At 33.6% G+C, this 18959-nt stretch overlaps 1 protein-coding gene across 1 annotated transcript; it reads right to left on the bottom strand.

Annotated features, from left to right (window-relative positions):
* On the bottom strand, positions 7869-17294 carry LOC109715727 (methylmalonate-semialdehyde dehydrogenase [acylating], mitochondrial). Its single transcript, XM_020240859.1, has 19 exons — positions 17176-17294; positions 16970-17070; positions 16800-16874; positions 16549-16710; positions 16398-16476; positions 16069-16223; positions 15788-15851; positions 13820-13899; positions 13396-13461; positions 11691-11741; positions 11379-11530; positions 11166-11256; positions 10201-10281; positions 9838-9915; positions 9685-9720; positions 9570-9613; positions 9399-9477; positions 8236-8326; positions 7869-8134 (listed from the first exon to the last, which is right to left on the bottom strand). Exons 1-19 carry the CDS (start codon positions 17198-17200, stop codon positions 8022-8024), a joined length of 1623 nt encoding a protein of 540 aa, XP_020096448.1. The 5' UTR covers positions 17201-17294; the 3' UTR covers positions 7869-8021.

Raw genomic sequence — 18959 nt, 5'->3', positions numbered from 1 at the left:
CTAAAAGCTTAAGTTAGGTACACCTCTCGCTAGGGATGCAAACGGATCCGGGTTGGTGGAGCTCCCGCCCCGATCCGCCCCGACGGGAGCAGTAAATGGGAGAAAATAAACGGATTCGGGGCAGGAAACGGGATAAGTTTTACGATCCGAGACGGATTCGGGGCAGGAAACGGGAAAAATTTTGACCCGCCCCGAATCCGCCCCGAATCCGCCCCGAATATCATTTGTATTTTTAAAAAATATTCCCAAAAAATAATATATTTATAAAAAAAGTTTAAAATACAAATAAGTTATTACTCTCATTTCTAATGTATTTGAAATATTTGAATTTTGTTTTGAATTGTGATTGATATTTTTAATTTTTACTATTAATATTGTTAAATTATATATATAATATTATTAACAATTATTAATTTATATTTTACAAAATATTAATAATATTATAATTTTATAAAAAATATTAGTTGGCGGGGCGGATTCGGGGCGCCGGCGGGAGGCGGGTTACGAGGCGAGGCGGATTATGGGATGTATTTTTTAACCCGTCACGGATTCGGGGCGGGAGGCGGGGCGGATTTTTGCTAGTCGGGGCGGGAGGCGGGGCGGGTCTCCCGCCCCCAGATCCGCCCCGTTTGCATCCCTACCTCTCGCCCAGTGGGACGTCATGAGGCTAGTCCCCCCTGAATGAAGAAGTAGTGGGGCCCCCTGCCTGCCCACGTATGAACTTTCAGCAATAGCCGAGTTCATCGAAGGAGCAGAAGAGGAGAGAGGAGGAATCTGTCGCTACTGTAGAACGGTGTTTAAATATTTTTATATTTAGCAGTATCCAAGTGAGAGTTTATTGGGCAGGGTACAACTTTTCAGTTTTTATTTGTTCTTAGTTTTTTTTTCTTAAAAAAAAAAAGAAAAAAAGAAAACTCTGTAATTTAATATTTTGTTAATTTCACCTACTTTTTAACATTTAGATCTAAATTATTTCTTGTTTGAATACCCGATTCACTTTAAATAAAGCTGTCTTCATAATTTTTTAAGGGTCAATTGTATACGGGTTCCTCAAACACAATGAATTACAGATATATTCCTGTAAAGTTCAACTTTTATATTATATTTTTACCCCTCTTATATTATACTATTGTAATTTTTGAAGGGACATATTTGTGATGGCAAAATTGAAAATATAAATAATTTTTTAACAGTAACAAATCAGAGAGACATATCTGAAAAAATTAGGACTTTTGCAAGAATAATTTATGAAAGTTCAATTTAAAATGGATATATTTGTAATTCATTATGTTTGCGGAAATCTGTACGCAATTAGCCCATTTTTTAATTGTATAATTTTTTTCTTTTATTAAAAATAAAATATTAAAAAAAAAAAAGAGGAATGATTTGGCAACCCAATAATGTGGGGGATTTTAGTGCCAGCAACTAACAATAATGGATTTTTCAGAGAAATAAAGACCATTAAATAGCTTGAGATAGGTTACCTGATTCAGGTTCTAATCCTCAATGCATCCACGTTCAAAACTCCCAGGATGTGACATGAGACATGTCAGTTCTTGACGGTCACACAAATTTAAAAATTAGGAAAAACTTCAAAAACCGCCACATGATTTTGCACTTTTTCATTTTAGTACCCTGTGGTTTAAAGCGTATCAAGTTAGTATCCTATGGTTTCTCATTTTATCACTTTAGTATCCTGTGGTTAAAAGTGTATCAAATTAGTACTCTGTGGTTTTATTTTTATAGCAAGTTAGTATCATGTGGTTTTATTTTTGTATAAAATTAGTACCTTATGGTTTTTAAACCACATGGTACTAAAGTGATAAAGTGCGAAATCATAGAATATTAAAGTGATAAAGTGCGAAACCACATGGTACTAACTTGATACACTTTAACCACAGGGTACTAAAGTGAAAAAGTGCAAAACCACATAGTACTAACTTGATACACTTTAAACCCCAGGGTACTAAAGTGAAAAAAAGTGAACCCACAAGGGAGGTATTTAAAGTTTTTCTTAAATATTATAATAATTTTAGATCCTTTTAGAAGTTACTGTACGAGCCGAAGCATCACAGTACTGTGTGGGAACTGAAGCATTAGAAACCAAGGTGTCATTGGCAACTCAAGGCGCTTCAATCCCTAAGACAGTGTTTGGATTGGAGATAAGGGGAGGGATAACTTCTTATTCCCTTTTATATTCAAACGTAAATTTTTTATTTGAAAATAGTAATTCTCGGTTATCTAAAATAATCTGGTATAACTATTCTCACCAACACCTCCATTTTCTATATATAACTATCTACTATTTTTCTTATTCCATATTATCTATCCAGACGCTATTTTTTTTATCCTTCGAAACAACCCAATTTTCATCCAAACGCTATTTTTCTTATCCTTATGTTTATACCTATCCATGTAATAACTAGTTCTTACTTATACCCGAACCAAATGCTACCGTTTAGTCATTTTATCTCGTGAGATCGTGCAAACCTAAAACTCTGAGTGGGAGAGAATCATGAAATAAGACATTAGCTACAGCTTTTCGACAGTAAACTGAGGAGCCATAGGCAAAAGCCTAACACTTACTAGTTTTTCAATCTTTACTTGTATTAATGGCAGTAGGTTTATTAATATTTGGGAGTTTGGAAGTTCTAAACTGTTGTCATTTGGTATGTCTATATTGGTGGGTCTTAATTCAATCCGATCCACATAAAATGTGGATTGAAATTTATCCTAATAAGTTAAGAATAAAGATGAATTATATGTTTCTTATTAGTTAAGAAACATATTTCCTAGTTGATATCTATTATGGATATCCTAATCTTAATCAGTATGTGAGATTCAGGATATTTAGGGGTCCAATATTCTATATATACATCCCTTTTCTCTGTATCATATGATCTAATACTAATTCGATCTAAAAGAATCCATTCTCCTTCTCTTTTCTTTCTCTCTGGAATTTCCACCTACGTTCCCGGAATCAAGATGGATATAGAAAAGGACTCTCGTAGCCCTCTTCGATTGGCATCCGATGCATTCGATTCACGACGTAAGCCGTAGGCGTAAGAGAAGGCGAGATACGTTGGAGATCTAGAAGCATTAAGACAATGACGATCCAAGTAGGCTTGTAAAACAAGCAATTCGATTCGATTCCGATTCCTAAATACGTTGGCTATCCAGTTTGTAAATTTTCACTGCCCTAAAATTTCCAACATAAATCATTCCCAAATTCCAAGCTTCAATATTATACTCTATTTTCTCTAAATAATATATATTTTTAAAAAAATTTTCACAGGCATCTCTTTCTTTCTTACACTTGGTCTTAGAGGACGAGCAGGTCTGGACTAGCATGATCAAGCCAAATTTATCCATATTTGAGAAGGAAGACAGACACTGCACAGGATTTTGCAAGTCAAAAATATAAGTCCAAATTTCGAATATGGATATAAAAATAAAAATCTTACCTATTCAAATTTGGATTTGGATATGAATTATAGTATCTGTACTCGATCTAAACCCGAAACGAAACAAATGTTACATTATAGAATATATATGTGAATGTACAGTGTTATATTTAAATTTGTATTTTAAAGGTTTATATTTTAATATAATATGTTATGAAATATGGTAAAGTTAAATGATTGTTTCAGGTTCCGGATGAGTTTCGAGTTTTAAGTTTTTGGTCGGATTCACTTTTAAATATAGATTTTCGAAATTTCAACAAATTTTCATGAATGGACAGCAAAATCTTTTCATATAAAGATAATATCTAACATATCCTTCAAAACTCCAAAAAATATATCTTATTTAATCGTGAAGAATCAAAATACTATTATTGATTTCAAAAATTCCCTTCAAATATTCTCATTTCTCTTATACTAATAAAATTCAGTTTTAAAAAATATTTTGATAATTTCACGATAAATTTAAAATTTTTGACTAGTAGTGAGGAAGTAAATAAGTAAAAGCCTCTCTCATTTATATAAAAATCGCATGCAAAAATCGTATGCACTGAGCTGTGAAGATTTTATGCTGATTTGAGTACGGAGAACTCTCTCGTTATATAAAAATTGTGTACATTAAGCTATAAAGATTTTATCGCTGATTTGAGTATAGGAGAATTTTATTATTATTAGAATGATTGCTGAATATAATCCATAGATCTACATCATGTAGGGGTCATCAAAATATTTATTTTTGATGTGTTGTTTGTATTTATGGCTTTAGCTGACATTGCATCCAATGGAATATTTGTCTTGTATGGTGCCCTAATTTGAGGCTCACATCAAAGGCATGTGCACTCTAGCTCACAATTTTCTAATAAAAAATTTCAACAATAAGATGATGGTAACTTTAGGGTTGCTTGATTTTTTTTTTCCTCATTTTTTTTATATTTTGAAATTGAAGTTTTATTATGTGATTGATTGTGGGAGCAAATGGCAATTTTTTTTTTAATCTTTTAAAAGAATATCATCCCACAACTTGACAAGATGCACTATATGCAAGCTAACCAATAATAATAATAATAATAATTATTATGTGAAATTAAATTGAATTTTTTTCAAATTAACCCTTAAAAAGTTTATATTTGGCTAAATAATTTACTTGACTAAATAACTCTATTTTCTCCCGTTCAGTGTCACGGTAGAATAATAATTGAAAGATGATGAATTGTTCACCGTTCTTAATACAGCCCATACAGAAAAACATATAAATAACAACAACAATCTAAAAAATAGTAAATGACTTACCTTTTTTAAAGATGGTAAATAATTCACAATATTTCACTTTTCTCGTAACGTGGCTCCGAGTTGGATCAAATAGAATTAATGTACAAATTAAAAACTATAATTTTTTTTTTAAAAAAAAATTATTAAAAAAAGCCCTACATAGAATGTAGATTTCCTTAGAAAAAAAAATCTAAAAAATTTTGCTAGGTGAAGCATCATACCCTATGTTTTTCTAGTAAAACCCAATCTCTTATTAAAAAAAAACAAACAAACAAAAAGAAAAAAATACATTGTTAAAATTAGGTTTAAGTATTAATAGAAGCAAAATAAGTAGATCAACATTTATGGAATGAGTACAAGAGCATCTTTACTTAGCATTAAGTTGAGCAGTTGCAACCAAATTTTTATACTAATCATTAATTCTCTGCATTTAGCACATGACAAATCAGTAGTGGGCATGTTTATTATAGAAAGCTCATTTTGGATATGTAACCAAATATAAAAGCCAAGTGTTCCAATAAATAGCAAGGGATAAATTTATAGAACAAAGAAACAAGTTTAAGTGATGTGGACACAAATCAAACACTGCTTTTTTGGATAGTTAAAACCAAACCATTTTGAGTCTCTATTTGGGATAAAACTTCAAAGGGAAGGTCCCAACGATGCTTCATTGGCGAGTTACTAATTCGCTGTCATGTGTTAGTTTTGCTTCAATATGAAGATTTATTGAGTGTTATTTAATACTAAAATTCAAAAAAAAAAAAAATTAACTATAGAAAAAAGATTATAACTCTTGGACAGAGACAAAACTGACGCATCATAGCAGATCGAGGGCCTTCAACGAGGCGTCGTTTGGATAATGAACTTTGCACAAGAACAAGGAAATTATACCAGCACTTTCATTTTATTTCCCCATTCTTATGTTCTTATTAATTTGACTTTAGCATCTTTAGACCTTGCCAAAATGCAAAAATGCATTTAATTATGACACTAAGGAAATTATTATATGACCTTGTGATTGTGTGAAGTATAATATGCTTAGAGATTAAGTTTGTATGATCAAGTGAGAGCATACACAATCGTTTACTTCTAAAAGTTACAGTTGGATTACATCAAAACAGATGATTTAGGTTTTGAAAGCTAACACATCTTTTAGGCTTACTAATAACGGAAATTCGACGATGGAAGGGTCATTAATCACCACGTAATTCAACATCAACAATGCCCTAATTTGAGAAAGTTCCTAAGATGCATCATGTGGCCATCATGTGGCCACAAGAAAATAGTTGCACCAACTCTACAGCAAATGTGGCAAGATCTCATCTCCTAGTAATTGTGCTAAGTATTATATACACCTAAATATTAAGTATATATGATGAAGTGAGAGTGTAAGCAATCATTTATTTCTAAGGAGTCACAATTGAATTACATGGCATCAGAACAATCGTTTGTTTATAAAAGTCGCAGTTGAATTACATGGCATCATAACAGATGATTTAGGCTTTGAAAACTAACCCATCTTTTAGGCTTACTAACAACGGCAATTCGACGATGGAAAGTTACATTAATCACCACCTAATTCAACATCAACAATGTCTAATTGAGAAAGTTCCTAAGATGCATCATGGGGCCACAAGAAAAAAGCTTCACCAACTCCACAGCAAATATTGCATGATCTCATCTCCTGGTATAATAATAATAATCTTATGTTCCAAGCTCTCCAAAAGTACCAATATGTCCATATTTACTATTGGTCCTTTCTTAGAAAAATTAAGGATAGAACAGGAGCATATAGTTTTTAGAAGTTTCACACATTTTTCTTTGATAAGGCCTGGAGGCACATCCTCTTTCCTAAATCATTAGGAATTTACTCAAAACAAGACTGAAATTTGCGCATGTTTGGATACCACCGTAGAAAATTTCGCACCTACTCGGCGCATATGCCATTTCAGAATAATAATCTCATTTATCTGATTTATGAGTGCTAAGGGTTATGAAATAGATTACTTTATGATTTATGACTCATATCCATTCTTATTTCTATCCAATTCGAGTTTTGAGTATCTGTCCAAAATTCAAATCTGTATCCATATCTAGTGTCGAGATACTAGTACAGATATAGATTGGAGTACTATCGGATCGATTTTCACCCCTATTATAAATTCAATTTGCATGGTAGATGAACTCATTTGGAAAAAAAAAAAAAAAAAAAAAAAAAAAAAAAAAAAAAAAAAAAAAAAAAAAAAAGTCTACTGGACAGGGTTGCTTCCATTGTAGTTTATTCCTTAAAACTAATTGGGTTGTTGAATTCTTCCCAGTATTAAAGCTATGATTGAACAATGTTCTATTATTATAATTATTCATCATCATCATCATCATCTAACACCACATTGTAATTTATCCAGCGATACTTGATGTCACCTTATTGAATGATTTAATTTAAAAAAAAAAAAAGAGGAAGAAAATAAGTACCATTTGCAATTGTTAATTGCATCCATTCTCTAGTGTTGTTTGGTGCTATCTTGCAATTATTACTACAAGCTTCTCAGTGCAGGAGCTTTCTACTATTTGGAGTAAATTACACCATTGGTTACCGAAGCTTCAAATTTCTCAAATAAGATACGATACTTTGATTCGCATGTTAATCGAATAATTCTGTTTAAATCATGTATATTTTTCATAAAGTAATAATATGAAAGTTGAGTTAAATACAAAAAAGTGTTACAGCAATGACTTATTGGCTGATTCAGTAGCTATATTTTAAAGGAAAAACTTCAAAAACTCTCCCTGTGGTTTCGTAGTTTCTCACTTTGCCCCCCTGTAGTTTAAAATGTATCAATTTGCCTCCCTGTAGTTTTTTTTTCCTCTTTTTCTTATCTTCTTAAATCAGTGATAAAGTTAAAATTAAAGCATACTAAAGTGAATATTTGATAAATCTAGATAAGTATATAAAGTTTTTCGTATATAATTTAATAAAATATTAACAAAAAAAGCTACCGAAGAAATAAAAACGAAACCACATGAGAGCAATTTGATACCATTTAAACCACAGGAGGCCAAAGTAAGAAACTACAAAACCACAGGAGGGTTTTTGAAATTTTCCCATATTTAAATGATGCAGTCAATTTAGCGTTAGAGTTTTTAGAGAAAATGTGGCAGTCCCAAAGTGTGTCTTATTGATAAATTATTCTAATCACGACATTCTCTTATTCGGTTATTTTACAGACCCTATTGAACACGAGTAGCACTACAGCACCACATCTAACGATATCAAAGCACGGAACACTCTGTTTACGACTTCTGCGATGTGGGCATAGCAAGTGATACTCCCTGGCTCGACGAAGAGTCCTTCCAATGTTGTGTGACGGTTTTGATCTGAGTGTAGAACTGTACACCAGCTTTGCCTGCGATTAGTAGTCGTAGTTCGTTAATGTTATCCATTCAGAAGCTAATGAATGATTGCAGTAGCAAGACAAAGTTAGATATCAGTCGTTGAATGCCATACCATAAAAGTTCAGATCTCCAGCAAAAGAGGCCTTGGAGCCGGTGAATGAGAAGAATGGAAGTGGCACTGGAATCGGCACATTAATGCCAACCTTCAACAGAAAATATACAATGTGTTAGAGGTTAATATAAATTTTGAGAAGAATTAGAAGGACGAGTAGAGAAGCAAAAATGATATTCTGTCATAAAGAATCAAGTAGAGCTCATGGAAAGACTGAAAGATGCAAAGAATCAACAAGATCCAAAATATACTAGAGACATAGGGAGAACCCTCAGTTAAAGGTGTGATCTATGCAGGATTGGACACTTTGGATGACATTAATTCTTTTTGGTATGTCAATCTAGATGATTTCTTTATGTTCTTTTTTACTTCGTTGCTTTTCTGTCGTCATTTTCCTAGATCAAGGAGTAGTACAATGAGGGAAGAAAGGCGTATGTTCAAGCCAATGTAATAAGAGAACTCTTATACAGAATATGTTCTTCCTCCACCCTACGCACGAGACTTTTGCAACACACGTACAACAGTAGTGTCAGTCCACGTGATTTCCAATACCTAAGTTGATAATTACCGTTTAACTTTGCTTCATTGTTCCCTACAAACAGGCTTGGTGATTTTAAAAGTATACTTATTTTCCACCAAAACTTGACATTCAATGTCCCTAGAGTCTAGACTATCCTCGTTATGAATTATGAACTTCCTTCTGAAAACCCATCATCTCTATTTCAACAGTGAATAATTTCCATTCCAAATAAAAGCTCCAGCATAGCTCTCATTTAATCTCCTAAAACTTTCCCCTTGTTACCGACTATCCCTAGAGCAAGCAGCAAGGGTTTTGCTGTTTGGTATTTGGTACCCACAGTCCCGAGTTCATTACCTAGTTGCTTCATATTTCTAGCTAAGTTCCAAAAAAATGAACGAAGTGGCAGCATGCAACCATTCTCTCTCTCAAAAATAAAGAGAACTTTCCCCTTGTCATACATCAAAACCATTACCGACTTTCACACTACATACTATTCTTCTGCATGCTTCCGATTTGTAGATTGTTGCTCTATCATTCTTCATAACTAATACAGAGAAGATTCTCATCCTGCACCATACTGAAATTTCAACATCTACATAGCAGGATACCAAAAAAAAAAAAAAAATTGGGAACCAGATCCTACCTGGCCGGCTTCTATCTCACTCTGAAATCTCCTCGCAGACACACCTGATGTGGTAAATATGGATGCTCCATTGCCATACCTGAGCCAAGAAGGTATCAAGGTAGAGATGATTACTCGGATTAAACAAAGCTATATCTAAATATTCCAACATCCAAGGGAGATAATCATTACTTGTTGCTATTAACAACTTTGATGGCCTCATCTAAGCTTTCAGCCTGTGATTGGATGACACTGTCAGTATCAGTGAGGAAATTTTTTTCAAGACACCATAAAACACTAGTCTAACCTTCATCAAGAGAAGAACTGGGCCAAAGATTTCCTCCTGTTCAAGTTCAGTAAAATTGCCATCAAATGTACTGATAGAGATACTTACTTCGCAAAAACTTTCATACTATGAAAAAAACAGCAACATCAAAATGGTGACATATAACTCATATACCTTGTAGCACTCCATGTCACTCGTAACATCAGCTAAAATGGTTGGACCAACAAAATTGCCATCCTCATAACCGGGAACCTATATAGATGATGAAAGATGTATAATGTTAATAGTGATTTGGAGTTTGGCAACTGCTAGGTCCATCTCTATCTGTTTAAAAGAAACTGAAGCTTTGATTTTTCATGCTCATTCCAGGAACTGCCTAGCAGCAGATGTTTTAAGCATTGCTACTCTTTACCACAGATTATACCAAACCAAACAATTAGGTAAAACTGTGTTCCAATAGATGAATTGTATCAACATATTTCAGGAAGATCAATGTATAACTATAGGTATCAATATGATAATTTAACAAGTCCCTACCCCAATATTCCTTCCATCAAGCACAACTCGAGCACCACTCTCAATGCCACTTTGAATCAATCTGCAAATACGATCCTTCGCCTGTTGATTGAAAATTTTATAAAAGAAACTATTAAAAGATAACATAAGAAAAACCATTTTTATGATTTCTTAAAATATCATATCACATATCATATCAATTATATTATGCGGTGCCAAAATTAGTGAAAAAAGGTTAGCAGTGAAAAATAAAACAATTTGTCCAACATTTCCAAAACCAATACCCAGTAAAGTGACAGAACAAAACAAATACAACAAAAACTTTAAGATTAAATCGCCAAGAAGTTTTCAAGACGTCATCAGTCAGTTATTTCATCAATAGACTCCCAGGGATGCATCTCTAATTGATGAAAGCTCTCTCAGATCCTCTCTTCAGAGTTTAAAATCAATTCTGAAACAAAAGTCCCACTGTTCTGAATCCATCATACACGTTTCCAGGATTTAAGATAAATGATTTCCAATATACTAGCAGATCACCTTTCTAGCAGAAAACTGATATTCTATATTACTTATGGTTCCAAATATCAGAAATCCAAATAATATTTTCCATACTAGATGATCCATGAATGGTTTGAAAAAAGCCTCTTGAATGTTATCATGATTGCTCTCATACAATGACTCATTGATAAAATGCTCTGCCAATCAGTGTCATCATGCCAGGGTTTAGGCAATTGCAAATTCTTTTGATGGACAAGTTCTTCTTTTTTTTTCTGACAAGCAGTTCAAAATTCTTCAGACATAGTGAAGAAAAGTATAATTATGACAAACGTTAAAGAAGTTGCAACTTCTTTCGACGAAGTTGCAACTTCTTATTGTTCCACTTCTGTTACTCTTAATCCACTCATGGCACATAAAACATCAATTAAATCATATACTACTAAAAAAGAATGGCATGAACTAATCATTCTCTCTCAAATAGATCACACCTGCTTACTGATCACCGGACCGAGGTCTGTTCCAGGCTCTACTCCTGCACTTACTTTCAAAGATTTGGCACGTTCTACTAATTCATCCTCCCTGCAATTAAAAAAAAGTCAGTGAAAGTCCACACGCACAGATTATTACAAGAATAACAACATAAACTATTAAATATGATATTTGACTAAAGACATCAAAAGATCGTATTGAAGAAATTATACCATGGTTTTGAGTCTCCAACAAAAACAGTAGTGCTTAATGCCATGCATCTTTGCCCTGCTGCACCAAAGCCAGCAGCAACAAGGCAGTTCAATGTAGCATCAACACTAGCATCAGGAAGGACAACTGCATGGTTCTTCGCACCCATGTTTGACTAAAGAAAAGACTAATATTTAGAAGATGTCACTTGAAACTTGTATGGAAAATGACAAACAGCCATCTATGGGAGAGAGATAACCAAACAAAACTAAGTCACTGTCTTTCGTGAAGGAGCACAGTCACATGAATAATGCTGAAAAGATGTATGAGTTCACCTGGACACGTTTCCCCTTAGCTGCTGCTCTAGCATAAATGTGCATCCCAGCCTAGAAGCATGGAGAGGAAATAGAACGTTATAAGCTGCCACATGTCATGCCAAGACATTCAATAGACTATTATATATTTATTTATATACATGAATCCAGAATGACTATTCTCATAAAATTCAAGGATAATCAATATAGCGTTAAAAGACCAGCTTAGGCAAAATAGACAGTCTAAATAAAGTGAAGAATGTACTGTGACTCGCTCAATAGGCTGTTTCACAAATAGATCCCAAACCTGCTTGTTTTTAATTGACACCCCTTAATTGGTTATTTTAATTAAGAGATATTGTCTCACTTGATTTGGGGTCTGTCTCTGCCTGATTTTAAGCAGAGAAAATTAAAAGTTCACAGGTCTATTCGAAAATTGCCAATAATTGACAGGGTCTCTGCATACTATAACCTATAAATAACTTATCTAACTCTCCATCAGGTTTAACCCTCACAGGAAGGTAGAAGTAAGCATACAACTGTTTCTCCTACATTACTATATAGCATTTATATATAACATAAACAGCTAAATACACCAAAGTCAGCCAATGTATAATTTTAAATCATGAATGACAGTAAACTATACACCAAAAATTGGAATAGCAAAAAAGAAAAAAAAAAAGTAAACAGTTAAAACACATTGTTCTCTCCAACAGAAAACTTTCTAGGATTTTCCAACCGAGGAAAAATAGAAACTACTAATACAAGTTACTTTCAGCACATTTTCATCCAATTCAGCAATTTGAAAGGGGATCATACAGAGAAATATTGTCAAAGACGGTAGAGAAAGATGCACATGATCAAGCGAAAGTAGTAGTAGTGACTATAAGATCATCCAAACTTATTCGGAGATACAAAGTTGTAATTGACATATATATATATATATATATATATATATATATAGAGAGAGAGAGAGAGAGAGAGAGAGAGAGAGAGAGAGTTGAGCTAGAATACTATCGGTAGTAAATGAGCCGTTTTACTACCAATTTGTTTTCGATGATAGAGTTTCCAAATTGACGATCGGCTCCGTTAAATATGATCTAAACCATTTAAACTACCTAGAAATCAAATTTCACGCACTTTCGATATTGTTCTTTTATCCATCAAGTGAACAGAAAAATGAATGGCTGAAAATGAATACTCTTTAAAAAATGATGATAGGAGTCTTGTAATCAAGATCAAGAGTATAGATCTTGTTTTAAATAGTTTAAAGAATTTTCTAACAAAAATTCAATTGATTTGGATATCTTTACGCCGTTAAGCGAGAAAACGCCTCTTATCGACCATTAAAATTACAAATTTTGAAACCCTTTGATCATTAGGTAAATGATGTCGAAAAGATTTGAAATTTGATTTCTAAACACTTCAAGTGGTATAGATCATGTTCAACAGAGCCGATCGTCAATTTGGAAGTTCTATCATCGAAAACAAATCGGTAGTAAAACGGCTCGTTTACTACCGATAGTATTCTAGCTCAACTCTATATATATATATATATATATATATACATACATACACTACCAGTTTATCTGCTAAATTCAAGAAAAGATAAAAGGAGTAAGCAATTTCGGGAGTATGTTAGAAGCTAAAGCGTTATATGGTCTAATATAAATCAAGTGCTTGACGCTAATAAGCACAGATTGCACCAAGTCCAAATTTGACTTACAGTGTTTGAACCAACAAATGATATAGCCTTAATGTCATCATCATCGCAAATATTATTGACAGTGTCCTGCAAAAGTGAGAGACAAGCAATTAACTCCACAATGGAATTAGATGCTGCAGAAACTACAGATTGACGTTAAGAAGTAAGAAGCACACAATGGTTCTGAATCAAAGGTCAATGCAATTCAAATAAATTTTCTTGGCACAATATCAAATATACACAGAATCATCCAGAAAACAAGGATAACATCTTCTAAGGATCAGCCTATTTGATGACCATCATGTTTTGTTCCTTCAGTACTTTCCAGAATTAGCAGTGCCCATAATGTGCCGCGATGCCAACAACATTGCTAGTTGGGAGTAAAATATTTTGGAGTCCAACAGAAACTGTGAAGCAAGACAAGAATGTTAAGAGCAGATCTTACATTGGTGCCATGAACAATATTCAAGACTCCATTTGGTAAGCCAGCCTCCAGTGCTAGCTCAGCAAGCATCATTGAAGCACCTAAAAAAAAAAAAAAATCATTCATGATTAGCCTTGCAAAAGAATCTCTCTAAGTGATTCTATTCCATTCCAATTTCCAAGTGCTGACAGAAATTCACTTTGAGAGCCGTGGTGCTAGCTTTCACGTGACTACAAGTCTCTACTTTTATTTGTATTACAAATTTAATACCCGTGTGATGCACACTCGAGAATTCATAATGTAAGGGACTGCTAAAATATATTAAAAATAGCAATAACGATAAACTCAAGTACCGATTTAAAATATTTCAAATAATTTTTTTCTCAAGTAATTTAGGATATGTTTTAAATATTCTAGATCTATAATGATATATAGGTCAAAGATAGTATAAGTTTTTATCTAAAAATCTAACTGTTTATTTATTTGAAATACTTATTTAATTAGTTGTATCATATTTATTTAATTGTTTGAATAAAATTTAATAAATAAAATATATAAAATTAGGAAAATTCAAGAGAAAAAAAATTAAGAAAAAGATTGAAAATAAAATAATGTTCAGTTTACGTACTCTAACCTTGAGGTCGAGAAGAGAAAATCTTTTCTTAAGTGATGAAGATGCACAGGATATTATTTAAATCGGTGAACTCAAAACATTCGCTAGGGGATGCTTATTAGAAAACTCGTCCTATCGTTAAGGTTTGCTAAACGAAAAGGTGAAAAACTATGCTAATCAGTAAATACGTCCTTTTGCTAAGGGATGCTTATCCTTTCGCTAGGGTGTGTTTGGTTCTACGTAAAACTGTGAAAAAAATTTCCAGTGGAAAAAAACTTTTCGGAGGAAAACAAAATTTACGCTCTTTAGTGTTTGGTTTGTAGAAAAAGAAAAGTAGTTTTTCATGACTGTTGTTTAGTTGAAAGGAAAAAAAAATAAATGAAAAACTATTTAATATATTTTTATTATATATTATTAATATATAACCATTACTATACTATATATATTATTATTATAAATAAATATATATTTATAAATAAATTTATATATATATATATATATATATAATGAGTGAGAGGTCCACCGTGGACCTTCCTCTCACGCGGTCCACAGACCGTGTAAAAACGCTGCCATGACCCGTGTTTTTTCCTCCTTTTTGTTTTCCGCCGCTCTCACGCGGAAAACGAAAGGGAAAATTTTCCCTCAAATCTGTAAATTGTTTTTCACGAAAATTTTTTTTACGTCGAACCAAACAAGCTACAAACCATTTTTCAATCGAAATTTTTTTTCCACCTACTTTTACATCAACATAACACACCCTAAACAAACAGGTGTAAAACTTCACGTCATTTACAAATCCCCCCAGTAAAATGTATGTTTTTTATAGGAAGGGATGATGTGGCTTCATGTATGACCTCCAAATTCCACAATTTTATATATATCATATCAGATGTGATAGGATATTCAGTTCATCTGTTAGTTGGCCCTATTTATTGCAAAATAATACACCATTCAATAACAAAGCAAGCAACATATGCTTGAAGCCTGAATCAACCACAATCTATTCAGTTTAACAATCAAAAACTGTAACATTTAGATGATCAATAGATGTTTCTAAGTTTCATTATCTATTCTAACATGCCACTATCAGCCTAAGATAAAATATCCAACTCGATATCAATATAGAAGCCAAAATTTAACTTCATTAGAACCTACCATTAAACCGAATGTCAAAGCATAGTATACGGTAGAGCATATTTAAGATAATTACAAATAAAAAGTACACGTTAAAGGGACATAAATCCTTTTTACAGCACTGGCGTCTGCTTTCTATTTCTGTAAGAAAAAATGTGAAAGAATCATAGAATGTGAAGTTAACAATGCAAAATTCTTATTTCACCAATCCTATGGAAGAAATAATATTCTGAAACATTCACCTGGATCTTTTTCTGATGGCTTTAAAATAAAAGTATTGCCACAAGTGACTGCCATTGGAAACATCTGCACAGTAATGCAGCCACAAAACATTAAGTAGAGAACTTTACTTGAATCCATATATACAGTTCACAATTACAGAATACACGAGTGGAAAAATGAGCTCTTCAAAACAATAACTTCTGAACATGATAGGTTCTGTACCGATTGTCACGATGATGATCAAGGTGTATGATCAAACATAAGAGAAATGAATTAAGGTACAGCGTAAATGCAGACTTACCCATAGAGGAATCATAGCAGGAAAATTGAATGGGCAAATCCCCGCACATACGCCGAGTGGTTCCCTGATGCTATATGTGTCGATCCCATGTGACACATTGGTCACATATTCCCCCATCTGTAGAGTTGCCATTCCACAAGCATGTTCCACCACCTCTACAAGAGCAAACCCAACACCATCACAAACTAACCCATCTATTGGGCAGCCATTCATTAATTTCTCAATGAAATCCATAACTAAGCCCAAAAGTTCCATAGTACCAAAATAAGTAAACTATCAAAGCTTATCACATACTAATGTTAGATGTTCTTATGCATTTCTAAGCTAACCTAATCCACGGAAAACATCGCCCTGAGCATCCTTAAGAGTCTTCCCCTGTTCTGTGGTAATATTCAAGGCAAGCTTATCCTGAAAGACACAAATGTAGAAAGATCACAAGAAACTCAACTAGATTATAACAAAGTCCTGAAGCATACTAACCATGTCCCTCCGAATGAGCTCTTGGAGTTTGAACATGACCCGCTGCCGCGTAGTAACAGGAGTGTTCCTCCACTGAGGAAAAGCACCCTTTGCCGCATCGACAGCGGCCTTAAACTCCTCCTTCGTAGTTAAGGGAACCCTAGAAACAACCTCCTGAGTGGCCTATACATCCAATAAAAAAGACACAACTTTACACTAAAATCCAAAGCAATTACCAATACATCACAAGAAGAAAGATCACAACAACATACAGGGTTTATCACGTCGATCGACTCTTCCGATTGGGACTCCACGAACTCACCTCCGATGAGATTCCGAACCCTAGCCTGCCATTTTTTTCTCCAGTAAAAACGCGATCTTCAACACAAATTTGAGGAGGAACGGCGTGGAAACGAATAATACGAAGGGATTAAGAACTCACAGGTGGGGATTTGCGGATCGGGGATGCCTCGGCGGCGGTGGAGAGGCGGAGCACGGCGAGGGCGGCGGCGGCGGGAGATTGCCATGGGCGGACCCTATATGCTGCAAAAGAGAGTAAAATTCGCGAATTAGGGTTTGGATGAGAGAGAGAGATGGGGGAGAATGGATTGGGAAATGGCGACAGGTTAGGGTTTAGGGGTCGCTCACCACGACGGAGCGGTGAGCGAAGCATCTCCGAGGAAGAAGAAGACGAAGCGCAGTAGTTGGAGAGAGTGGAGCGTTTTTGCGTCTAATAATAATTTCTTTGTAAATGGAGGCTTTTTTTTTTTGCATTTAGGCCCTCAAAAAAATTTATGAATAATCATAGCATATTTATATTTATATACATGGTCCTCTTCTTACCTAGCGAGCGCATAGGTGGTATATTTAAGTTAAACACGATGATTCACTAACGATATTTAAATACGGTGATCAAATCATCGTGTTTCTTTACAATGATTCAATCACTGTGTTCAACTTAAAAATGCCAATATGAGCTCGTATGACAAGAAATGACCATATATGTAAATATAAATTTATTAGGGTCATTTGTAAAAAAAAAAATTTGAGAGGGCTACATGTAAAAAAAGCTAAAAAGTAGAAGAAATTTGGAGGCCCCCAACCTCTATGTTTATTTTATTGATTTATTTAATTGTTAATTATAGAGAATCTTCAATAACCCTTATGAAAGTCTGTTCTCTTTTGTCCACGTGGCAAGATTAGCTTAACTTAATCTGTGGACCGTACCTGTCATCTTAAACTATTCTATTAATTATTGATTAGTGGTTGGGGCCCAGCCGACTAATTTTTTTTCCTCCTTAGTCTGTTTCCCATTTAATTTCTTTAACTACTTTTAATTAACTTCGTCTTCATCTCTCTGGATGCCACTCCAATTCTTGTTCCCTCTCAGGACGGAATGTTGGGCCGAGTTCATCGCCGGGCCTTCTTCCCGTCGCGCTGTTACCGTTAGCGACGCTTCGTTTCATTCACTTTCCTAGATGCCGCTTCGACTCCTATTCCCTCTCTGGACAGAATATTGGATCGAGGTCATGGTCGGCCCTTCTTCCGTCGCACCGTTTCCGTTAGCGACGCTTCGTTTCGGTTTATTCATTCCCTCCGGTCATGAAAATAGTTTATAATCATTATCCGTGGTCCTTTTTTGCTGCCTTATAATATCTCTCCGTAAAAATTTTATTTGCAACAAAAAAACTCTATTTCTCTCATAATGATTTCTTTCGTCTCTGATTTGATTTCAAAATTTTTATTTTTATTTTAATTCAATTTGGCTTCTCATTACTTTTTTAAAAATAACTGAATAGGTTTATTTTATTTCAGAAAACTGACAGTCTATGTATACTTGATAATGATTGTCTCAGAAGTTGTAAGTTCTCTAGTTTAATTTTTATATATATACTATTTTTTTTTTGCCTTCCAGTTTATTACTACGAAAAATTTAGAAATATATTTATTTTCCTGGTCCTGATTGTAATGATATTATATGTGACATAATCTTATTTGGTTGCTAATTTAGAAAAAAAAATTTCAACATTTATTAGACGATTTTTTTTTTCAGTGCTACTAATCATAATGCTTTTATATATGATTTGTTTGCAAAATAAATTGTATTTATGTATTGAATTTCTTTTAGATTATCTTTGCAACAAATAATACTTTTATATATATATGATTTTTAATTTCTACATGTATTTAAACAAAATAACACAAAATTGAGAGAATGTTGATCTTTCCACGACATATATAAAAATGGCCTATAGTTGAAGAGGTCACAATACTTTTTTTTTTTTACATATTAAGTGTTGCATATTTATTCCTGAAATCTGATGGCTCACTGCATATATACTTACTTTGATCCATAGTTAGTTAATTCGGATTCAGCAAAAATTCGGTACGGGTATAATTCGAATAAAATTCGTTTTTTAATTTTTAAATTT

This window comes from Ananas comosus, linkage group 9 (assembly GCF_001540865.1).
Source record: "Ananas comosus cultivar F153 linkage group 9, ASM154086v1, whole genome shotgun sequence".
In the NCBI taxonomy this organism is placed as follows: Eukaryota; Viridiplantae; Streptophyta; class Magnoliopsida; order Poales; family Bromeliaceae; genus Ananas; species Ananas comosus.
Note: the sequence above shows the minus strand (reverse complement) of the source record. Positions and strands in the feature narration are given on the sequence as shown.